The sequence below is a fragment of the Triplophysa dalaica genome, chromosome 5, assembly GCF_015846415.1.
Source record: "Triplophysa dalaica isolate WHDGS20190420 chromosome 5, ASM1584641v1, whole genome shotgun sequence".
NCBI lineage: Eukaryota > Metazoa > Chordata > Actinopteri > Cypriniformes > Nemacheilidae > Triplophysa > Triplophysa dalaica.
Window position 1 is genome coordinate 6,724,055 of NC_079546.1, and position 12,521 is coordinate 6,736,575.

The 12,521-nt window shown below is 39.2% G+C and overlaps 2 protein-coding genes across 3 annotated transcripts; one reads left to right on the plus strand and one right to left on the minus strand.

Annotated features, from left to right (window-relative positions):
- Positions 1–114: 114 nt before the first annotated feature.
- Positions 115–6,671, minus strand: klhdc10 (kelch domain containing 10). Of its 2 annotated transcripts, XM_056749246.1 has the most exons (10): positions 6,392–6,671; positions 4,710–4,802; positions 3,643–3,864; positions 3,366–3,520; positions 3,136–3,284; positions 2,814–2,898; positions 2,602–2,668; positions 2,464–2,511; positions 2,244–2,383; positions 115–2,171 (listed from the first exon to the last, which is right to left on the minus strand). In XM_056749246.1, exons 1-10 carry the CDS (start codon positions 6,498–6,500, stop codon positions 1,962–1,964), a joined length of 1,278 nt encoding a protein of 425 aa, XP_056605224.1. In that variant the 5' UTR covers positions 6,501–6,671; the 3' UTR covers positions 115–1,961. The 2 variants fall into 2 exon arrangements, with proteins under 2 accessions (XP_056605224.1, XP_056605225.1); XM_056749247.1 differs by lacking the exon at positions 4,710–4,802 and having other exon boundaries at positions 116–2,171.
- A 1,458-nt stretch (positions 6,672–8,129) lies between these two features.
- Positions 8,130–12,133, plus strand: zc3hc1 (zinc finger, C3HC-type containing 1). Its single transcript, XM_056748472.1, has 10 exons — positions 8,130–8,273; positions 8,723–8,825; positions 9,092–9,242; positions 9,325–9,408; positions 9,499–9,626; positions 9,737–9,885; positions 9,975–10,230; positions 10,484–10,687; positions 10,962–11,174; positions 11,273–12,133. Exons 1-10 carry the CDS (start codon positions 8,140–8,142, stop codon positions 11,342–11,344), a joined length of 1,494 nt encoding a protein of 497 aa, XP_056604450.1. The 5' UTR covers positions 8,130–8,139; the 3' UTR covers positions 11,345–12,133.
- Positions 12,134–12,521: the final 388 nt, after the last annotated feature.

Here is a 12,521-nt window from a genome sequence, read left to right on the forward strand (position 1 = left end):
CTAATAAAATTGTGTTGTTTTCATTAACCTTTCTTGACATTGTGTGTGCAATCATATTTGATAACCCCAAAGACACAACCACCAGTTTGAACAAGTTTATTAATCTTTCCAACAATAAACACAAAACTGGAACACAAGTTGTAGGAACCTGCCGAATACCTTGAACATTTGCTGCATGGCTTGGCAACTAAAGTCCAGGGAGACCCCCCATCCAAAAACATGAAGAAATATAGTATGACTCCATGTGAAATATACCACTGTATGGATAAAACGATTCTGAAAATGTTGCCATGGTCTGCACATTGCCTGTATAACAAGCACCTTTAGTCATGACCCATGCAAACAGTGATCCAGACATGCACAAAATGGCAGCGAGTAGTATTATGGGCATGGATGTGACCTTGCTCTAATGCAAGACTACCTTGGAAAGACAAACGGAGCTGTCTATCAGTATCTGTCTTGTAGGGTGTGAAATAGCAATGAACTTAATCATTTGCTGGTGTCCAACAATAGTTAAACGCTACAAAATGTGAATATTTCAGTTGATTGAAGTGTATAATGGATTAGGTCATTCAACATAGCAATATGCGTTACCTCTGAATTCATGATGCTTTATTCGGCCTTTAAACCGGCGATTTTTTTTTAAAATTCAGAGCTTTGACAGGTCAGCATAGTAAAAAGATGCTCGGCTACATTATTGCTAAATGATGTTTTTCCTTTAAACTGTACAGATATAAATAGGCCCAAAAGATTTGCAGTATTATTAGCATTGTGCTGACCAGGCATGGTATTTAGAACAATTCTTTGTTGATTGTTTAATATTTCGAATATATTTATCAAGTGCTAGAAAGCTATAAATGATGTGCGCACATTTCTTTTTCAACGTTTCTGTAAATTCAGCGTGTCCAGAAGTAGAATTTTAATTAAAATAAAGTGCGATTAGCAAGGCTTGGTGTTAAATTTAGCACATTATCAGGTCTTTCTTGGAAAGGCACTAGATCAATTAAAATGAGTCTCTGCATGCCATTGGCTTGAATGTCAAATATAATTAAATATTTAGAAGATGGATGATTGGTTTACAGAAAAATAAACATTAGATTTTATTTCAGTAAAAGCATTAAAAGAAAATTTAGGAGCACCTTGTTCACAGTGATGTAGGGATTGGTTTACAAAACTTGGGTGACAAGAACATGGAAACAGTTTGCTATGACTTTGTACAGCTTTGTTTAAACATTACTTGGTCTGTGGTTGTGCCTAACACGCAGATGTTTCTGCAAATCTGAACTGTGGCATCTGAGGAAGAACTGAGACACAATTCAACATTCGCACCCAACATTCGTTATCAACAGGTTGTCGCAAGTCTTTAACACTTACTCAGCACTGATTTACAACAAGTAAAAACCTTAAACCCGATCCCAGGCATCGACAGTTCTGCATAAGTCCGGTCAGTAGTGAACTGTAGAGTTAACAAGAAATTGAACCTCAATAACCCCAACTTACATCACTGCCAATTAAATAAGTGTGGAGATTGATAAAACTTAAATAATTCCTTGACAGAAGAGGAAAGAAACAGAATTAAGATACATCAGTAAAAACAACACGACAACTACCGAAGGCCAATAAATAACAATATTACAATCTCAAGACAAAACAAATTCAGGTCACTGACCAATAGTGTTTGAGAAGAACCTCCTCTCTACTGGATATATTTATGTTTTGGATTGTTTTTCAAATAATTAAAAGGTGCATACGCAAAACAAACAAAACAACTCAAAAGGCATCCTATAGTTTTTGGTTTTAAGGCGGGCTGTTTTAGGACACCTGCAGAAGTACGATGGGGTTGTGTTCTCTATGTCCATGCGTTGGCTCAAGCGTCGTCGTCCTTCCTGTGATCAGCTTGAAAATAATAAAAAAGTACACGAACGGTACGTACACAATCAGTCTCTCGCATCCTCTCTTCTTCATTTCAAGCGTTCAATGAGTTCCTGGGTAAGGCCCAAATTTAGCAGCTGTATTGGGGTAAGTTGGGCCAGGTGTGGGAAGGCTTTGAGTAGACGCTCCCAACACAGCTCCAGCAGGCTAGGCACCACCAACCAGATCTTAAACAAGGAACCAGTCCGTTTATTCTCGTGGATGTTCACCACCCCGCCGTGAATGTACATGCAGCCAGCCTGAGATAATAAAGGAACGGTTTTAAAATTGAAATGAAAACCCAAATTGGGTTGGTTGCCGTGTGAACTCACCGGGGTAACAGCAGCACAGTGGAAGTATGCAGGTTCAGGCATCACTGCAGGTAGTTTACTCCACTGGAACGTCTGCAGGTTGATCTTCCACAGGTCATCCAGTATTAGTTCACCATTATAACCTCCACATATAAATACATCTGTAGCAAAGAAACAATACGCTGCGATCACAAAAACTGGATTGTACACGTGAGCATCCAATTCAACAAAAACTACTTACCATGTTTAATCTGCACACAACTATGACATCGCCGAGGGGCAGGGTATCCTGAAAGAAAACCGCACAAAATCACAGCTTAGTGCAAAGCACGTTTTCAATTCGTTAGACAATAATTAAAAAAGTGAATCATTTTGTTACCTATTCTATCATGAGGTTTCGTCGTGATTTCCTCCCACGAATTTGTTTCGAGGTTATACGCGTGTATCTGAGCAATTGAAATGGAGTGATGACAAGAGAAAGAACAACATGAACCAACAAAATCAGTCCCACCTGCCTACATTACCACGAGGATGTTAACTGTGTACTTAAGTAAACACTGCGTAAATTGGTAACATATGGATGATTTGTACCTTGTCTAAAGGGTATGAAGTCCAGGACGTTCCACCACCAAGAATATAAATCCTCTGCCCATCATGAGCTATTTCATGTCTATATCTATAAGAAACACATTCAGCATATATTTACCACATCAGCCAAAAGGTGCAGGAGTGCAAAAAAAACCCAAAATATATTTCACGTCGCATTGATTTCGTCAAGTAACAGCTACATAATCAAATAAATAAAAGCGCAAAACCCAATTCTGTTTTCCTATGGACAGATATTTAGTTTAGTGGCTATGCATCTTCTTTCCTATCATTCAACCTTTATGGTTACTAGTCATAAATCACTCACCGCTCCTCAGGCAGATCATCTGGAGGATTGTTAGGTTTTAGATGAATCCACTCGCGTGTCGTCAGATCCAATCTGTGGAGATCGGTGCTATAAATGTAGCCTGTTGTACCTCCAAATACGTACAAGAAGCCATTGATGATGGCCATGGCCTGAAGATCACAAAAACAGGAATATGTTAGTATGTTTGATATTATTATCAATTAAAGATTCCATATGTTAAAGAAGTCTACCTGTCCATATATTCGATTAGGTTTCTTGCCCCTACAGTTGAGTAGAGACCATCGTTTGTATTTAACGTTGCATACATGAACATCGTTTCCGTTGTTTTCACCGAACGGGATTCCCGTCCCACCAAACACGAGCAGGTTGTTTCCATGCAAAACAGCTGTGTGACATATACAGAAGATGGTTACGAGAACTTTTCTTTCTGGAAACAGCTGTGTGGCTTTAAAATCCTTCCATCATCAAAAAGATGATACATATGCACACTCGCATTCTGACATTTACCTGACATGGAGGCCAGTTCAGTGGGCATGAACCCCTCTGTGCGAATCTGTTGCCACGTCCCAGTGGCAAAGTGGAACCTCCACAGCTCTCTGAACAGCGGGTAATCTTCATTTTCTGAACCTCCCGATTCGTCGTAGTCAGGGTTGTAGCCTCCAAACACATAAAGGTTGGTGTTGTCAGCTACGCAGCGATGTCCGCTCCGGGCCGGGGGGGCTCTGTGACCTACAGAGACAGACAGCAGCCTATTGATGATGAGACAACATACAGCTGGAAACCTCAGTCAGTGGTAAGGAGGGGAAATCCTTACTGGACAAGCTAATCTTTTGAAAGGTAGAGGGGAATAAATGAGTTTTAAAATTGGATTTAATCCAACTGATGCTGGAACAATTTATAACATTTATGCATTCACAGGACGGTTCTATAAAGGCACTTTTGAATTGGTTCTTCATCACTCACCTGTAAAATAAATACACACTACATTATTAGCTCATGTTGAAACTACACAAGACAGCAGAAGACTTTGGTTCCTAACAAATGTTTCACTTTGTGGTGATAAAAATCTCTCCAGCTTTGCCTAGAAAACACCCCGAACCGGTCAGTCTTTTCATGCGACCAATCCTGACCAGCAACTCAACATATTCTCACGGCACGTGAGAGCAAACAGCCTCACCCTTTGCAAATATTCTGCCACAGAATTTGATTTGAAACCCGGTTCTACACCCGAGTCGAAACATTGCAGGGGGATCTAACAGGGACGGGAGGGAACAGAAAATAAAACTGAGACACAAATAAATGAAATAAAAGCAACCGAAAGACATTCTTCACTCACAACCGGATGAACACGTTGGCCATCCTGCCCCAGCTTTGCCACAACGAAAGCTTAGCAGAAAGAGCCCGGGAGAAAGAGTGGTGATTTCGCACCACAGTGAAGAAAAGGAGTTTTGAAGAGAGGGTGGTGGAACAGCAGCATGGGGGAGGCGTGCAAGGTCAAATTTGCCCCCACATATTTGGGTTCTGGATTTGTGGGTTCTTTTGTTTTTAAGGTTCAGTTAAAGCCTATTACCCACCTTCTCTTAAAAACCTGTTAGGGATCCGTAGACTGGGGCAGGGTTGGCTCAGGATTCTTCGAGCTTGTAGCCAGCAAACTCTCTTCTTAGAGCCTGTTACCACAATTACCGCAGTGAGACAAACAAAAATAACAATAACAAAAGGACAATGGCAAAATAAAAGAAATAAACAAGACACATACTGGACAAACATTTTGCCCATGACTGGCTTTTCAAAGGGGCAAACGGATTTTTGGAAAAAATGAAAGGTAATGTACGGAGCCTCCGTAGCTCTAATAGCTAAATCCATTGCGACATAGCCCACAGTTTTCAACAAACCGCCTCGGAAAAAATTCCTTTAAAAATAACAATGAAAGGGGGTGCAAATCAATGAAAGTGGGCGAGGTAAAAAAAAAGCATAATCTGCACCAAATCAACATGGATTATCTCAAAATGAAACGGTATAAATAGCTTTTGGCAATAACACTCATTCACAAACAACATTCTAGATGACCACTTGTGATTTGGGGCATTTCCATACAATCAAATGAAAACAAACATTTATTTGATACGAAACCAAACAGAGGAGCAAAGACAATCCTGACCGAAGACGACAGACGCAAAATTGCAACACAGTTGCAAGATGATTTTGTTATGTATCAATGCTATTAAAAGCTGTTTCACATAATAAACAATAACAAACAATCTAATGCCATAATAACATCAGATTTGACCACTGTGCCAAATGATAGACAAGTCACATGGTTGCACTTGAGCCACTTAGATTATGCAAAACATCTGTTGAAACGGTTTACAATGGATAAAAAAAGTTGCCTCCTCCTATATAGAACAGGTTAAATAGTAGTAGTTAGCCAAGGATGTGGCATTTAGAAGTTGGTATGAGAAATGCACATTATGCGTGTGCACGACACCCAGTAGATCATATAACATATATATATAGGACAATACATTTATCTAGAGCTGGTGGTGAGCATAAATGCGACAGATGTACATCAGTTTAAAGATTTTTCACAGGCCCATTTTTGCCCATGTTGTGACCCATAAAGTCAATCAAACTTGGCAAGTAAAATATATTTCTGAACTATAAACTATAAAGGAATTTTCTTGTCACATACATTTTAACGATGGTATGCATTTGTCCGGACTGTTTTGATTTAAGTTATAATAACTCAAAAAATACAGCTAACGAACACGTTTTCTCTTTTTGGAAATAAACTATTCATATTTAGTCATACAAATAACAATAAGGCAAACATTAAACACAAAAATGAATAACATATTGATAAATATGATTTAATATACAGTAAATTAAGTTTGACAGCTGAAATGGTGACATCCCTTTTGAGTTATCCAGATCGGTAACGTTACAGTAACAAGGTTTAATGCCTGAATAGAAAGCAACAGTCATCATCATCAAGTGACAACTAGATACAACACTAACACTTAGACAATATGACAGAAAAAGGACCAAATATACGTAAACTTATAAAGTTTCTTAGCAAAACAAACTACTAGCAACTTTGCTACACGGCTAACGCTAAATGCTAACAGCGCGAGAGATGGGAATAACGATGTAACCATGCGACATATCACTACATAAATCAATTAGATTAAAAAAGCATATCAATAAGTACTCTTATATTCATTTTAAAATTTGGGTGTTTTGCCTTGTCTCCACTGACCTGCAGCTCTTAGCGGGGGCCTTCCAGTCAGCCTCTCAAACTGATTGAGTCTGTCCGGGCTGTGCGCTGCTTCTGCGGCAGACATCTCTCCAAAAACCACGCGCTGCATCCACTATAAGCACTCAGAATCAACAGGGCTTCCTTCCACTGACAGAGTCGTAAAACAGCGCATAACTCAGCCCATTATCCCCAAAAACAGCTGTTTAAATTGAACAGATGTATCCGACCGGGTCGCCTCTGAAATTGATGTGAAGGCAGAAACGCCGATGAAAACGTTCAAGATGGCCACAAAAAAAACACAAGCTATGAAAATAATAAGGCATAATTAGACGTGGTTTACGCATTTCAAAATAAAAGTTTTTAAGTTCCAGAATAATCAAACTTGTAGCCTAACATAATATTTATTGTTGATGTGTTTTGGTTGGTGTCTTTGTGTGTATTTTATTCATTTGGATTAAATACTTCAAGATCTATCCTCAAATGACATTTAAAAACACTCATATCATGATGTATAATTTCCTTTAAAGGAATCTAATATAAAGTTGTACTTCTAAAATGCACCCTAATCATTTTGTCCTGGTAGATATATTGAGAAAGCAGTTGTGGTATTTCAAATATTTCCATGATAAACACTCCAAAGTCAGCGTTGTCAATAATGTGACAGATCAGGCTTCATTGCAAAATTCCCTGATGATTAAAATACATTCTTTTGAAACTAAGTAATTTCTGCTCATAAATTAAAGTCCCCGTCAAACGGAAGTTTCGACACAATTCAAAGGAGAAAATTGGTGGGCGTGGCATGCGTTTTTAACAGCGTGATGTGTACAAACCGGAAGTAGGGTAAACGCTTGTCCGGTCAATGCTCCGTTCACTACACTGAACAGTTGCAGAGACCAGAAGTTAGGCATGTGGAGCTCCCTTTATGCTGATTTCATTAACATATATCAGACCTTGATAATAAGTAAATCGCTCATAAAACAATGTTTCTGTGATGTTTGTTTTCCCTATTTTTACATCTCCCAGTAAACCATGAATAAATCGGACAACATTTGCTACTTTTGTTTTTGGTAAATAAAATGAATGTCGGAGAGAAAACAAGCTGAATGAATGAATGAATGGCATTTTGTGAAAAAGGCGTATCGACTGGATGTGTTGAAACTGATATATTGATATTGAATTGAATGCTATTTACTATTAACGCTGCAATATTTCATGAAAAAAATAAGAATTGTCATTTTTAATTTCACCGGGACTTAAATCAAAACTTTGTGAAAGGGCATAATAGGGCCTCTTTAATGAAAAAGAGGATTGTATGCAGACTTTGTTTGAATTATTATTTCATATTAAATTGAACTGCCTACAGCCCCTACTGATAAATGTAATCTCTGCACACTGGCATGTTGTCATACTGAAGGAGCATTCTGACCTACCATAATTTATTACCCACAGCTTCCTTAATGGGTACATTGTACATTACCTATTACATCTATTTTCGTCTGTAACAACTTTACAGTGATATTATTGTGAAGAACAGTACTATCTACTGTACAGTCATAACTACTGTTGTAATTTGCTAGGAGCCAACATGTGCATATTTAAAAAATACAGAAATATCATAAAAAACTACTAACTATTTTAAGGGTTTACAGTGGTAACCATGGTAATTTTTGTAAGGGAGGGGGCGGAACTGTGTAAAAATGTTGATAATTTATATCTTCCAACGGGAGTGTTAGAGACAGACACCAAACATGGCGGCGCTCGGCAGCCGTGTAAATCGCCAAGAAAACGGCGAAAAACAAAACAAATCTCCCCTCGTATCACCTTTGAAAGTACGAGAACTTCTCAACGAAGGGGTCGCCTCAGAAGACAGCGTGTTAAACTGGTAAGAGTTTTAATCTAGCTAAGAGAAGTCGTAAAGAAGTCAGTGTGTGCGTTAGGTAAGGCAGGGGCGGTGAACAATCCAGTCGGCGGATACATTTACTAGAAGCTAATGAACGATTAGCACGTATTTGTGGCGTAACGTTAATGGATCCATCCATAAAAACCGCTTGAACAGATTACAATCACTCAAATAGCTCATTTAAATGCATCGTAGATTACGTCATTTCTTTGTAAAACACCATTGATCTTTTGCATGCATGCGCCTCACATTGACCTCATCTACCACCCATATGATCCACGTTTTGACTGATATAATGAATTTGTGTCGTATGTATATTGTGCTGTAAGGTACAATAGAAGCGTGTTATTTCACGTGCATTCCATTCATGTCTAAAAATGGATTTATGTTGTCAGTCCTGATTGAGTTTTACATTCCTTCCCATATCTCAGTTCACAGCAGGATCCAAGCACATTGTCTCCAAATGGCCTTGGCAATTTTCCTTGTGAGGCAGCGAACAAGGAATCATTTTTCATGAGAGTGGAGTCATTCTCAATATCCTTTTATTATTCTTAACAGATGATTTTGCTTTGAAAATGCACAGGGCAATGTCTAAAGATGGATTTTAATCTAGATCTCAATTTGGTAAACATGAATCCTGAACATTTGGACTTGTGTCTCAGGTTATTTTAAGATGTGTAATAAAGTGTTCGGTTTATGAAGCATCTCTACCAGAGATGAAATAAATGACTGAAATCCCTAACAGAAATCGATTGCTGTTTGTTGATTGTTTTAAATGTACATGTCCTTAACAAGAGCACTGTCTTAAATGGGCTGGGAAGCCCCGTGTACTCTCTCCAATGAGATGTGCGCGATACGGCTGGATCAATGTAGACTGCGATATGTTAAAGTGTTGTAGTTGCCAGGCTTTTCTCTGTGCAAGCATTCAGCCAACACTGGACTTCCAGAAATGTGAGTTTTACCCCTTCACGCCACGTTTTGGTTCCGATCTACTATCATATCCAGTTAACTCAATAATTTGTTTACTCTTCAGACAAGGGACGGATTTCGGAGTTGCTAGAGCAACTTAAGACACAACATGAGAAATTCTGTTCTTGGCCAGATTTTCCATGTCCAGGTGAGGTTCACCATCACTTTAATGACTGCAATTGTTCTCTTTGTCGCGCTTTTTTGTCAGACATAATCATTTTGTTTCCTTTTTTTGTAGATCGGTTTTGGGTGGTTCCTATTAATGAACCTACAGTTCTGCTTGGTGCCTTTCTAGAACGTTTTAAGAGTGCTTGTCTTCTGGAACAGCAGCTGCCTGCTATGAAGCCAGAGCGGCTCAAATCTATGGTATGATGCGTGTCCTCATGCCTTAAAATGCAAGAATCATTCACTTTATAATTAACTTTAACCCTCGTGTCTTAGTTTTGTGGCTCAATCTGAATGTTTCTCTTTCCCAGACATTGACTGAAGATGTCATAAGTGTCCTTCTGCAGCTGATTGAAGATGAACAGATGAAGCAGGGAGATTCTCCCTCTAAAGTCTCATCAGACATGCTGTCTATACAGGTGGCAGCATGCATTGTATCTCTTTGTGGTTGGGCGGCCAGGTAAAGATCCAAACGATGATCTTTGACTTTGGTATTTTCTAGTGTGTTGTTTTTTGCGTCAAAAAACTTCTCTCTGTATTCCTGTACAGCCCAGCACTAAACGCTATGAACCTGCCTATCCTCACCTGTTCATATTGCATGAGAAAGGTTGGACTGTGGAACTTCTTTCAAATGGAGTGTGTTTCCGGAGAGGGTGAAAACCCACCGCAGTCTCCGACATTTGCCGCTACTTCCACTCCATCTCAAAGCATATGTGGGGATAGGGGGGCACCCACCTCACCATCTCAATCCCCCACGCCATGTCGCATGAAGCTGCGTAGTCAAGATTCTTTGCGGTCTGAGCAGGTTAGCTTTACCTGCATTTATCTTACTTCATATGCTTGATCAATGACTTTGTAATCTTACTTAATGTGCTTGATCAATGGGTTTATATATTATACTGTATATTCTTGCGTATGTTTCAGACACATTTTAAGTAAATCATTTTAAGTAACAACAAGTTATCATAAGGTAAATAATATGAGTTAATGTATGTTTGTCCTTTTTGTTTATATTGACTTTTGGCATGGTTTGTTTTGGGTTGTGCTTTTGAATATAGATGGAGAACACCTCATCCCCACTGTTTCCTCGTACCAGAACAAGAGAGTCACCTATCCCGCACGATGAGCTACCCAGTCCGGTACCCAGGGGCAAGAGACCCATGACCCGCAGAAGGGGTCAGGGGGACAGCATGATGGTAGATGTGCCTTCTAGCCCACAGAGGAAATCAAAACGACCGCGCCTCTCCTCTGCCAGTGGCCCAGTAAGGACAACCCGTGTTGAAAATCATACTTTAGCGGTATTGAGAAGTTGAGGATTGCTCTTGGAAATGGACTGTGATAAAAAAGATTAAAGGCATTTTTGTGTTTCAGACTGGGTAAAGTAATCTGGTGGTGAGAGACTTTTTTGTGAAGTCATCACAAAAAAATATAATGTTTGCTCTATGCATCTGTTTGGTCTTGTTTGTGTAGCATAACTGAACAAATGCTACTAAATTTAAACACCTCAATGATATTTTTGTTGTTGTGGTATTGTAGGAAGGGTTCATGCTCAGGAATGCATTTGACCCAGTAGCCCAGCACAGAGACTGGTGTCCTTGGGTGAGTGTGGAACAGGACCAGGGATCTCCAGATGGCTCTGTCTTGGTTGGATCTGATGCAGAACTTCCTCAACCTGGTTGGAAAGCAGCACTGACCCTCTTCTTATCCATGAAAAGGAGCATCAGCCCAATAGGAACCAGTCCATCTCAGGTGAACCTAATACAATTTTATAAAGACTGTTCGAAAGACTTAATATGTTGTACTGATTTTTTATAGTTTCGAATTCTAACTGGTTTATTTCCCCCCAGGGTCCACATGACAAATCGAAAAGAGTGTTCTCCATATTCCGACAATGGCAGGTCTCCTCCCCACCCCAGTAGTTGTTTTATTTGGAAGGAGGACTGGGACGCTCTTGTGATAATAATGGAACACTGTCCTTGGTAATGATGACAGGCATTTCTTTTAAGAGTGTTTCTATACATGTGAGTCTTGTTTACAGTTTTTGGTTTGGTTGTGAAAGGGACAGCAAATCTATACCGATCAAGAGATCTGTGCGAACAGAACTTGTTTAGTAGCACAAAAGACTGCCAGAGTTCTTCTGAGAAGTTGTAACCTTATAACACTGTTTGGCCTGACCATTTGGTGGTATCAATACACTTTATACCACAGTTGGCCTGCTGTCATCAAAAGACGAGCTGCAGACTTTAAGGGGACTGCCAGATAGTCCTCCCCTCTTCTGGACCGGCTTTATAGGGTCAGATCTAGCCTAAGTTTAGATACGCTTTAGTGAACTCCTCGATTTACACTGGACGACATGTTAGTTGTATCATCCCTGGACATTTTTTTGGATTTTAGTTTAGCAAAACATTTTTAATTCCAGTGAGTGTGGGTTTTTGTTTGCATTGTTCAAACGTGTACAGTGACTTACATAAATGTGAATGGAACAAACAAGATTTTATTTTTCTCCCTTGTTTTTAATATTTCCACACCGTCTTCTATCCAAATGCTGTCTTATATAGATGTGCCATAATTTGAAGGGTAATGCAAATGGTTTTGGTTTGATTGTCTTCCATTTTTTGCTTCTTGTAGTCTCCTCCATAATGCATGTAAATCTGAGTGCATCGCTTTATTACAAAGTGTAATAAACATATTTCTTTCGCGGGTTTTCACAGTGTAGTTCTCTTGTCATTTTGTGTTTGAAAGGGAATCGTTAAAATCTGTAATAGGAACTTGTTAGTACACGTATAAAGCATTTTTTCTCTAGGAAAATGGTGAAGAGAGGCCATTTCAGAACAGTTTGATAGCTACAATTTCCCCTAGAAACTTGAAAACACTTAAAAAAACATATACAAAGGAAAAGACATCTAACCACTAATACAGAAATATAAGAGTCCAGCAACCCAAACAACTTTTTTTTAGCTGAATGGTCACAAAAGACGAAAAGGATAAAAAGGTTAGGGTTATTTTAAGGACTACAAAGTTGAGTCGTCCGCTGTTTATGACGTGACCGAAAACACCGCATAGAAGGAGGGGGGACACCTTTCGGCGCGTTCACAT